Here is a 12,430-nt window from a genome sequence, read left to right as displayed (position 1 = left end):
CAAAAAATAAAAAGTCTCAAAATTTTAAAAAGAGGAATATAAAGTCCAAACTTTTGCGGATGATTTGGTATTTGTGCTTGAGGAACAGTTAGAATCGGGAAATATAAGAATTTGAAAAAGTGGCAGGTCTTAAAATAAATAAAAATAAGACAAAGATCATAACAAAAAAATCTTACTAAGAAACAGAACAAAGAATTGGAAGAAAAATTGGAAATGCACATTGTTTAAAAAGTTAAACATTTAGGAAGTATATTTATTTAAAAAAGATAATTATACAAAATTGTAAACAAAAATTAAGACAGATTTGGATAATTGGAAGAATTTACAACTCTCACATAATTATAGGACAAATTGCCACAATAAAAATGAACATATAGCCAAAAATTTTGTTTTTGTTCCAAGTGACCCCAATAAAGTTAGGAAAGATATTTTTTGAAGAGTTAAACAAATTAATATCAAAGTTTATTTGGCTGGGAAAAATATAGTGAATAAAGTTAAAATTGTTACAGGATAGCAGAAAGAGAGGGGGGTTTGCTCTGTCAGATTGGGAACTATATTATACAGCAGATCCCATGTAATTATTACTAACCTTAGAAAAATAACCTATTAGGTGGCATCCTGTGTTATCAGCTTCTGTCATGACATAGAAAAGAAATGGTTCAACATCATAATACAAAGTCTTATGGTCCAAGAATAGTTTTGCCAGGAGGCACAAGTTTTGGCAATATATCTGAAAAAAATCAGAAAGAGAATTAAGATATTATTGATTAGCAGGTCATCTACCCTCCCAGTACTTATCACAAGATAGTGATAAGTGCATAGAAACTGAACAAAAAAATCTATAGATAGCTAATAGGCAGAGCTTTCTTGGTATTCAGATGCCAGATAATCAGAGTTGGAAGGGACCTCTAGTCCAACCCCCTGCCCAAGCGGGAGACCCTAAACCATTTCTGACAGATGGCAGTCCAATCTCTTCTTGAAAGCCTCAAGTGATGGCGCTCCCACAACTTCTGAGGGCAAGCTGTTCCATTGGTTGATTGTTCTCACTGTCAGAAAGTTTCTCCTTATTTTCCAGGTTAAATCTCTCCTTGTTCAGTTTCCACCCATTATTCCTTGTCTGGCCTTCGGGTGCTCTATTCCAAAGATTGTTGCAGACCAAACAACGGTGAGCCAAAATCTCCCCCCTTTAGCTTTGAAGCAATAAACAAAAACATGAATCCATATCTGCAATGAATTGGTACAATCCAGGACTGCCATCACCTTATCTACATATCTCTGCTTCAAACCTTTATAAGCAGTAGCATGGAGTGACTATGGAAATTCTCAGTCATCCATGCCATGGTTTTCCCAAAAGTGCTTTTTCAAGGGGCAACTGGATTTTGTTTTTCTTTGAGGATGTTTCACTTCTCATCCAAGAAGCTTCTTCAGCTCTGAATGGATGGCAGGGAATGGAAGAATTTATATTTCTTGCAGACAACTGACTGATCATTTGGAAGAGGGGTCAAAGAGGACATTTATGTCAAAATTGAACAGCCCTCTCTCAACAGAGGGAGAGAGATATGACATCATCTATCTCCAGTCTACAACACAGTCCTTTCAACAGTTCCAAGAAGACTCCACACACCCATCTGCACTACTCAAAGGACCTGATGACACAGATAAGCCTCCAGGTGGCCTTAATAACCCGCAAAAAGAATGCAAATAGTATATCTGCAAGGCATATAATTCAATTCTCCACCATCCAGTCAGAGCTGAAGAAGCTTCTTGGATGACAAGCGAAATGTCTTCGAAGAAAAGCAACAGATTTCAGTTGCCTCTTAAAAAAAAGCACCTTTGGGACTAGCATGAAGTGAGATGTTTCAGGATGATAAGCAACATTCATGAAAAATTTCTAGCAAAACCACCTACAAATTGATTACAAAATGCACAAGCTCTCTCCCTTCCCAAAATCCACTCCATTAACACAGTTACCTTGTTCTTTTTCCCATCTACTTCAAATACTGAGATTGAACCTTTGCGATAAATTTCATCCCCTGGAGGATGTTTCCAGACACATTTTGCCTATGGACAGTGATAAACAATCATTACTGTCATAATTAGTTTTCAAATATACCACTGAACAGGAAAAATAATTGCTTTGGATTCAGAAGCAATGAGGCCTACTCTATTCAGAAAAAAAAAATGAACATGGCATTTGATATAGGCTACTGGCTAATGAGCTCTGATTAAGAATAGGTAAACTATTTAAAAGTATTTCATCATATGAAATCAATTAAAAGGATGCATAGTTACATCTACATAAATGATAGTACATTACATGTAATAAAATAAAATAAAATAAATATCTCTAATACCGATAGTAAATTCAAACCTTTCACTAGATAACAATCGAGCCTTTTTCAGGTTCTGTTCATTCTACTGAAGGCTTTTAATTTATATTACATGGATCTTTTGAACAAAAGTGTTTCCTCCCTTCCTTTTAATCAGACAAAACAGGTCTGCTAAAGTTTTTCCACAATAAAATTCATTTTAATATGAGCAGATCATTCTAACAATGTTCATATATACATTTACAGGCAGAGAATACTCACTGTGTTCAACAAGAAATAACTTATATGAATTACTATGCTTGGCTCAGAATGGGCAGAATTTGAAAAAGAAAATTACAGAGATCTCTAATAATTGGATTCTAATAATTAATCTTGAAAGACCAAGTTAGAGACAGATTGTCATGGAGAAAATCTACGTGTCGACACCAACTTCATTGCACATAATCAATGACTGCATCTGAATTTAAGATGATCGTAAACGAATAGTGCATCTAAGCCTGTATAACTCAACAAGTGATTTGGCCTCCCTCCCCTTTGTCATAAACATTGCAGGTTCTATCCCAGCTATGACTGACAGGCAAAAGTAACCATTGTCACACATACTGGAAGTTGAATGTGAAGCTGTTTGAAAGGAGAAAGGTGTTCTTCTCTAAAGCAGTAACGTAGTCAAAAATAAGCACTGGAAAAAAGAAGCTGAAGACCCAAACTAGATTTTCTGCTGCTGGAGATGATTACTCAAGATGAGGTCATGGCAGCAGAACTGATTTCTCTGTAGCGTTTCCCATCATTTCTCAGAAAATTCACAAACTGCATCTTTTACAAGATTACATTTCCAAAGCAATAAAAGGCCTTACCATATGCAAAATTATGTTTACACATAGAAAATATAGATTTAGAAGAAATATATAACAAAACATGATTAAAATAACATCTTCCTGAAATTAGAGCATATCACCAGAGCAAAAAATAGCTGTAAATGCAAGAGGTTAAAGCTACCAGGTTTGAATTGCCAGGTCATCAAAGTTGCTGTTGTTTGTTTCAAGTTTAAAAATAATTTAATGTACCTTAATATACATATTTGCATTACACATTAGTACAAATAAAACAATATAAAAAGTATTAATGATTTTTTAAAATATGTTATTTTTAATATTGTTTTAATCTGGGCTGTCCATGTGCTTTTTTATTTTACCTGTTTTTTAGATTTTTTAAATTTTATTTTGTATACTGTCTAGACTGTTTTGGAGATTGGCTGACTGCCTCTAACAAATTTGAATGAAGAAATTATTTTCCATTGTACACCTCGAAGTTAAAAACTTACCATGTGTCTACGAAGTATTGTCTGACTCTTCATATACTTGAGGCAGAATTCACACATATAGAGTCGCCCAAGCCGGGCATACTCCTCTGGGTAGGGAGAATGGTACCAGGTGTCCAGTTCATAGCGGCCAAAAGCAATAGTTTTGATCATGTTACTACCTTCAGTGATTTGGCCCTGAAGTCGCAGCTTTTCCTATTCACAGAAATAATGACTCATTTATTGAAGAGAAAAATGGAGAAAATGATTTAAGCCATTATAAAAAATCTTATAATTATTGCTAGAAAAAAAATTTTTTTTTTTGCTGTTCACATTGAATCAAACCTCAGAAAAACCGTAGTAAGATTCTTTATAAGTCAATAAAAATGATAAAATGCCAAGCAGCACAAAATCAAGGCTGACTGGCAAAAATGTTATTTAGATAGGCCAAACATTTATTATAGCCATCAAGTGAGAAACATTCATTTCTATATGAAGTGATTCATTGATTCACTCATCTGCTCTTAATGGTTTTTTTTACTGCATTGAAATTAGCTATAACCCTATAAATTAAATTATACTTTTTTAAATAGCCAAAGAGATAAGTAATGAAATACCCTGAGAGCAAATATTAAGTTATTTAATTACATTCAATGTAATAAAATTGAAATACATTCTAAATTATTTTGATCCTGTACTTATCTATTTTTGGTGTGTACCCCCAATATATACTAGGTCAAGACCAATCTTTACTCTTCAAAACATTGTGAGTTCAGCTATGAAGTGTGCAATCAACCTTTTAGCTTTGCTTCCTCCCATCAGCTTGGTTTGGTTCTATCCATTTATACATATTTGCATACATTGCAGTGAATCAAGTACAACTGGCTTATTACTTCACAGCTGGGACATGAAATGGAATGAGCTCAGCTCTACTTACTAGATCTTCAGAAGCTCTTGCTTGTGCTCTTCGGAATAGTTCTAGGTCATACTCACTGGTCAGATTCTCTAAAAGGGGCTCTCTTGTGTTACCATAGGTTTGTCTGTGCTCCTGAAGTAACAACAGAAGAAATATCTCATAAAAACCCAAAGAAAAAAATGACTCCTCTGTTTAGGGAAGCAATTCCTGATAACCACCTCCTATTTGTTTCAGGGGTGGGCATGGATGGATAAAGAGTCGAAGAAAAAGTCTAAAAATTTATTTCCAGTGATATCACTATATTCCAGATTACTTTTAGAGAACTGAAAGGCTTTTATGAAAAACATTTAATGTCGAAGAGAAAATTCAGCTGCTTGGATAATGGGAAAAAATACAAAGAATGTTGACATGGTTAGTGGGGAAAAAAGACTATTACAACCCCACTCACTTCTTTTCCTGTGTTATAGAAAGACATGCTGTAATCGCAAAGCTCATAACACAGTTCAATGTTCACTAGATCACTATTATCCATATCAGCTACTGCTATCCATCTCAGAGCTTGTTTCAAACAAAGTAATTCTTCTTTGCAAATCCATGGCATGAAAAGTATTGATTCAGATGCCATTTGTTTTAACTTTCATTTTTCTGATTTAATATACACTGGTTACGCACAGTAAAACCACATTTAGAGAGACCAAATACAAAGGATGTCTTGACACTTGGCTTATTCTCTAAGGAAAATAAATGAGGTTTCTATACCATGCATTTTTCCTTTTGCTCCTTAGTTAAGCTTGCATTCCTCTTCTTTCTCATCTCTGCAACCTTCTCCTTATATCTCAATTGTCTTTCAGTTGGTGCCTTGTAGGGAGTAGGAAATAAAATATTTGATTGGGAGACAGACAAACACAGACAGATGACTATCTGGCTTTGCCAATATTCCACGGGTTCTCGAGTATTTCATGAATTTGTTTTCTGTATCCCCCCCTCTAGTTTAGAATCAGACAGCTTTTTATAATGCATAACTGCATCAAACATGAGATGAAAAGATTATTCAAATCAGCATAGCTGTTGTATGTGCAATGTGGTAATTCTTCAGTAATAAACATACACAAAAATTTCCTCCTTTCCCTTTTTGAGCAAAAAACATAAAACAATGTGTACATAAGTGAACAAAATAGATTTATGAGCTATGGTAGTGCAGTGGCTAGAGTGCAGTACCGCAGACTACTTCTGTTGACTGCCAGCTGCTAGCAATTTGGCAGTTCGAATCTCACTAGGCTCAAGGCTGACTTAGTCTTCCTTCCGAGGTGGGTAAAATGAGGATCCAGACTGTTGGGGGCAATATGCTGACTCTTTAAACCACTTAGAGAGCGCTGTAAAAGCATTGTGAAACAGTATATAAGTCTAAGTGCTATTGCTATTTTTAAAAAACTGAGTAATTGGAATAAGTCCCCAGTGAAGTTCTTTAAGCCAGCACAGACTTGAACAATACATACAAAATTAGTAGAAATTACCTGATGCCTGGTAGCATGTCTATTGTTGTCATCCTGTCGATGAGAAAGCATCCGGTCTTCCACTTGTTTGTCTCGGCTTTGAGCTCTCACCTTGAAACCCAGAGAAATATTACATATAAATCTCCTTCCTACATCGTGTAATTTAAAGGAATAATATGAATCTGCCACAGTATGGATTTTGAACTTAGAAATTGCTGAAACTGTTTTCATGGAACCACCAAGCCTCAAGCCATGGTTAAAATAACTCATATCTTGGTACAATGTAAAAAACAGACTATCTTCCGGTAGCTGCAATGTGCAAAGATGTGTTAAAGCATATGAATTCTTGCTCGGTTCCTGTTACAATTATTGCTTTCCACTTGCTTTTCTTCATTACACACATCCTGAGAATAAGTTACCTTGCATTCATCAGCTGAAAGATTATGATATAGAGGACATCCAGATATAGAAAAGTGTCGCTCATGTTTTCCGGTCAGGTGTCCTGTTGAAAGCCAAAGAAGTATAGTTTATGGCTTACCAAAAGAATATACGTTTGGACAACAGAAAATTCTAATAATTAAAAGTCAGATCAGAAATTATTCCACTGTACCTAATGAATTGCAGCCAGGGGTGGGACATTTCATGTTAAAATTATAGCTTTCGTGGAAACGTCGTCTTTTGGGACGATGAGATAAATCACTCCCTGAATCTTTCATGGACATATCCTTGGCAATACTTTCATCGTGTGACATGTTGGGACTAGAGATATCAATATCAGACTCTGATGAAGGAGCATTCCCAGTTGGAGTGCGGGGTGGAGACTCATCATGGTCAGCTGCATTTTTTGTGTCTGTTGAGAAGGGAAAAAATTAGGACAATGTTGCCAAATTAGAAAACGTACAAAGAATGCTTCCTGGGTCATTTCTGTGTGTTAGCACTACACAAAAAATGGAACAGTGTCAGAGAAATATTGTTTCCTTCCTAGTAAATGACTGAGGATAATCTGGAGACAAACAAGAAAATCAGTCAACCAAAATTGTGATAATCAAGACTAGCTTAAAACACTGATGGGGTTTTTTTTTTGTCACTATCCCTTTCACACATGTGAGATCAGGCAATACCTAGGATGTTAAACAGTCTTAGCAAAGATATTGTTTTTTAATCTAGTATGTTACTAGAGAAGCATTCTACAAAGGAAGTTGACCAAATACTAGTCTAAGAATCAATTCTCCATCTTCCCATATGACAACATTTATTAGGGGCACCCTCCACAACAATTCACATATACAAACCTCTATCAGAAAAATCAACCACTTGCTCTGTTTCAGAACCAGATGAACGTGTTTGTCGCAGAGGATATTTCTTTGGAGTTACAGGAGTAGGCTGCTGTTGACTGCGGGTTATTCTTCGAGTAGAATAAACAGGGTCTTCTACTGCAAATGATGGTGGATTGCGAACTGGGCTGGAATCTATGGATTGAAAGGGATTGTTAAAGAAAAAATGTAGCATCTCGCTTTAGGAAACATCACAGCAGAGCCTATATTACGTGTCAACCAAGTTCATTGTGGTTCTTATCTAGTAGACAAAAATGGCTATTTCATTTAGAAACTATAAAATGGGCAAGTTTTATACATTCTTCAGCTAATGATATCTACTTCCTTGCATTACTGCATGTATAAATGAAATTTAAAGGAAAGTGTAAATCACAAACAGTTCATAATATAAATCTTCAGTTCGTAATGGTATTGGAATACAGGAACCTGGAATATAAACAAAATAGTTCTTTATTGTGCTATATTAGTTTGCCTAAATACTTATCTAAATCTATATCCTTCCTACATAACATATACACACATGCGTACACACACACGTGTGTTAATTGTTTTAATAACCTGGATTTTCCTTTCCTGAAATGTTGATAACCAACATTAGGTTTAAATAATGATCAAAGATGGTGCTAAAGATGGTATGATTCAGAGAATATTCTATTATATACTAGGTTTTTTTGGATTTTCCAAAGGAACAGAGTTTGAAACAATTCATATATACATTGCCACAGGATAAGTGAGAGCAAAACTAGAAGATGGTTCACCATAATCTCACCTTTATGTTCATGAAGAATAAGTGGAGATTCATTGACATATGATACAACTTACATTTAGACAAAGTTTAGGAGAAAACATCTAATCATTTCAAGCATCTTCTTTCAAAGCAAAAATTTAAGACCCAAGATGAAGAATTTTAAAAGATCTAGATATACCTTGAGAACTCTGGCTGAGCCTAGCAGAAGATCGTGTCACACGGGCAGACTGGCGTAATGTACCATCACTTTCTGAACTGTCTGTATGCTCTGGATCTGTAGAGAAATCCGAGTCTTCTGTTCCATCTGAACTGCTTCCTGCATTTCTCTGAAAAGCCAACATTTAGTTTTTAATTGGGAAGCACCCAGATTTGGTTGAAAGTTGAATAGCCATATACGTGTTTTAAAGAAGTAAATAAAGAGCACATAAGACAAATACTTTAATGCAGATATGTTCCTCAATTTTATTGGGGTGATAATTCTGATTATCCCCCCAATAAAATTCCTGCAGTGTTCTCGGCACGGTTTTTTATAAATTGTTTGCCACTGGCTCCTTTCTAGGGTTGAGAGAGAGAGGCTGGTTCAGGGTCACTCAGTTGATGTGGTGCCTAAAGTGGGATCAGAATTCCCAGTCTCCTGGTTTGGAGTCTGATGCCTTAAATACTATATCAAATGGGGACTTCTTCAAAAATTAGTACGCACTGTTAAATTTAGAATATTGCTCATGTTCCTAAGAGTCTTTTAGTTCTGACTAAAACCTAGGTGAATTTCAAAATTCTCTCTTTGTATCCAATATCCATTTAATTATGAAAGACTATAGTGATATATCATAAAGTCAATTTGCCATAGATATCACATATGAAATTTAGTTCCTCCTAATTTAGATTGGCAGGTCATGCAAGCCATTTCTTACATTAAGGGAAAAATCAATATACTTTTTTTTAAACTAACAAGCTCATGATTTTAAAAAAATCACCCAGGTTCTTACAATGAAATCACAGTAAAAACATGGAATTAATGGGAAAATGGCAACTATCAAAACTAGTGGCCCCAAACCTTTATTTATTTTACTATTTGATAGACTTTTAAATCCTGCCTTGATTATAAATGACTCAGGGCAGAGAACATACCTAAAATTAATTCCTCCTCTCGTATTTTCTCCACAACAACATTAGTTTATTATAAGTTCTGAGACAGGTGCCTAGTATCATATAATGTATTAAAAAAACTAAATGAAAATAACACAGGTCAAGGTTCTATATAATCATTGAAAACACCAATCACAAACACCCTAGCCTAGCTGTTCCCATCACTGACATCCTGACCCCAATGTCTGGGGGAAGACAGATCTTCTTGGATTTTCAAAAGACTAATAGAGTTGAGGCCGTCCAAATCTTATGGTGCTAGAGGTATATGTGAAGCTGTTCTACTTGTTAGGCACCATGACAGAAAAGGCATGCTTCCTGAGATTTATCAGGAAGATACTCTGAAGGTACCAGGAGTATGCCCATTCTGTCACATCTGGTAGGATACACAAAAACCACAGACAGACCCGCAGATAACCTGATCCACACCATCAAGAGCTTTAGAGATATCAACCAGCACCCTGAATTGTACTTGAAAATCTCTGGGAGACAATGGATCACACATAGCAAGAAAGCTACATGGGTGTACCAAGATGTACCCCAAACTGCATGTGCCACTACATTCTAAACAAGTTGTAGCATATCCCAATGTACTTCAAAGGCAGCCCCATTTAGGAGTATATTGTTATATTCAACTTTTCCAAATGCCCAGGCCTAATCGTTTTCTTTTGCAGTACTACAAAACATTCACTGCTATAAGCATTTTATTGACTAAGGGGGCAAACAGCAACAGCACACTTTTCTGTATTCACAAACTGTCTTAGTTTAATCATAGCATACTAAACAAAAACAAACAAACAAACAAACAGCTATATAATATATCATACTATGCCTTACTTCATGGCTTACAACCCAGTGACTGAGTTCCTACAATACATAAAGACAAAGCAACATACATTTTCAGTGCACTGTGTTAATTTAACAGTTAAGTATCATCAGTAAATTTATTCAGTGCATTTATTCCAATACCTGAATGTAATGACAAGAAAGCATGCTGAATATTTGTTATCTATTGCTAAATTTTGAAAGTATCAAAATATATCAGAGGGAAGGAAAGGTTACACCTATGGCAGGTGTAATCCTACGACCTATGTTTTTTAAACTTCCATATATCTTCTACATCAGTCTTTTGAAAAAAAATTATAAGGAATTATCATCTCCCAAATCTAGTTTTGACATAATTACCAAGTACACAATTCAAGTAAGTTAAAGATAGTACATTACTTTTCACTCATTTGGTATTATATGATCACTATAAGGGTAGAAGACTCTAGTATATATCTATTGTTATAACTCTAAATATAGAGCTATAATTATGAATTACTTCTTCACGGACCTGGCAAAGCTAGCGATATTTTTACAAAAGTTTCAGCCACAATAACTTTTCTAGCCTTAAATTACGATATCATAACGCTCGTTCTTGTAGGAACTGCCAAAATAACCCCCCTATTTTATTTGCCTGCTCTTCAATAGAAAATAATAGAAATAAATTTGTTACGAAACCTGGTTTTTAAGCTCATTAAAAATGTTTGGCATGTTAAAAATGCAATTCCATTATAAACAGATTTAACTTACAGGCAGACTCAACTGAGTTCTAACAAATACGGAAATATAATTGTAATGGTCCAAAAAACAACCCATTACCTGTTTAATCCTGTCTACCATACTTCGATTGATTTCTACCATATTCCCTCGCCTGCAATCGTTACCAGTGTGAGGGGTTGGACTTTTGTATCACTCTCTTCCCCAATGAGAAATTGAGAAACTGTAGAGGGTGGGATTTCAGGGACGCCAATTCAGAACCCCAGCCAATCAATGCCGTCCTCAACATCCATTCCTAAAGCACGCCAGCCAAGAATGGATACAGGAGAGCGGGAGGAGGTGGGGGGGGAAGCGCGCCAGTAGAAAGTGATAAGGAGATCAACCAATGATGGATCAGACTCGAGCCAATTAGGAATGAAAGGAGGTGGGCTACAACAGTCATCGAACGGGTGGAGGGAAACAAATAACCGTTGAGGGGAGAGTTTGCGCTTGACTGATGGCGAAGGTAGCCATTGAAGATGCGGCGGGAGGCAGGACTAGCCAATCGTATCGCGAGATGAAACGGGCTTGAAGGCCTACGTTTTTAACTAGTTTTGGAGCCCGAAGGTCTTAAGCAGATAAAAAGGAAAAAGAGGAAAAGGTGGCCGGTTCGATCCGCACTTGCTCACCTTTCTGCGCGACATCCTCAATGGAGGCAGCGGCGGCGGAGGCAGCGATGGTGGCTGCGCCCCGGCCGCCGCGTTGGCTACGGATGAATCCGTGGTGACTGGCGTGTCTCCGGTTCTCCAGCGCTAGTCGCGCCGTCTTATTTTCCCTTTGCTGTAAGATGTTGCTGTTCAGACGACTCCCTTCACTCTTCCGCCGGGACACACGACGGGGATACACACACCCCCACCCCCCACCCCGTCTTGCTTGTCACGTGATACAGGAACTCACCTCACACCAATGGCCTTCCGCCATCTTAGAATCGGGTCGAGCGTCTCTAGCCGGTGAAGTGTATTGGACATGTTTAATGTGGGCTACAGCCCTATCTCCGAATAGGGAAGGCAGCCATTTTTTGGTTGGGCAACTGATTGTCCGCAATTGGAATCGCTGGTACAGTGTGGCTACTGCCGTAAGGTGTTTCTCTTCGACGTCTTAATTCACCATCTTTGTTTTGGAACTTGGCGGGCTTTTGTAATCAAAAAGCGTTCTCTCAGAGAGCGTGAAAGAGTGTCGCAGTCTACTGGTTTATACCGAAAGACTGCGTTATTTTCTTCTAATAGGAAAAATCGTTCCGTTAGGGAAAAAATAATTATTTATAAACCAAAGTTGCCTGTTCACAGTACTGTAGGTCAGATCAATGAAGAACAACTTTTTTAAAAAACAAATTTTATTCAGTTTTTCACATTAAAAACAAACATCTCTTTTTAGTGGACAACATATTTCCGGGTCATCACCTTTACATACAAATATGACAGCAATTATACATTCATATATGCATACTTAATTCTATTATTACCTTTTCCATTCCAAATTTTCAGTAAGGAGAGAAACACATTAATTCTAGCCACCTTCATTTATCTCAAACGAAACATCTTTTTGTTTCATTTCAATTATTTCAAATATAATCCTTTAATATTTATTT

At 36.4% G+C, this 12,430-nt stretch overlaps 1 protein-coding gene across 3 annotated transcripts in view; it reads right to left on the bottom strand.

The window, feature by feature from the left end:
• Positions 1-11,884, bottom strand: part of KAT7 (lysine acetyltransferase 7) — a 37,591-nt gene extending 25,707 nt beyond the window's left edge. Inside the window, exons 1-11 of one of the 3 annotated variants that reach the window (XM_087916854.1) lie at positions 11,472-11,884; positions 8,297-8,444; positions 7,329-7,505; positions 6,647-6,886; positions 6,456-6,538; positions 6,058-6,147; positions 5,303-5,401; positions 4,565-4,675; positions 3,652-3,843; positions 1,972-2,061; positions 590-730 (exon numbers count right to left, since the gene is read on the bottom strand). In XM_087916854.1, the coding sequence (XP_087772980.1) occupies positions 590-730; positions 1,972-2,061; positions 3,652-3,843; positions 4,565-4,675; positions 5,303-5,401; positions 6,058-6,147; positions 6,456-6,538; positions 6,647-6,886; positions 7,329-7,505; positions 8,297-8,444; positions 11,472-11,486 (1,386 nt within the window). In that variant the 5' untranslated portion in view covers positions 11,487-11,884. The remainder of the gene's footprint in view (positions 1-589; positions 731-1,971; positions 2,062-3,651; positions 3,844-4,564; positions 4,676-5,302; positions 5,402-6,057; positions 6,148-6,455; positions 6,539-6,646; positions 6,887-7,328; positions 7,506-8,296; positions 8,445-11,471) is intronic. The other 2 variants (XM_087916856.1, XM_087916855.1) reach the window with 2 other exon arrangements.
• Positions 11,885-12,430: the final 546 nt, after the last annotated feature.

Source organism: Pseudonaja textilis, chromosome Z (genome assembly GCF_049901715.1).
Source record: "Pseudonaja textilis isolate UNSWEBS1 chromosome Z, rPseTex1.2, whole genome shotgun sequence".
Lineage (NCBI taxonomy): Eukaryota > Metazoa > Chordata > Lepidosauria > Squamata > Elapidae > Pseudonaja > Pseudonaja textilis.
This window is presented reverse-complemented; position numbering and strand designations above follow the sequence as displayed.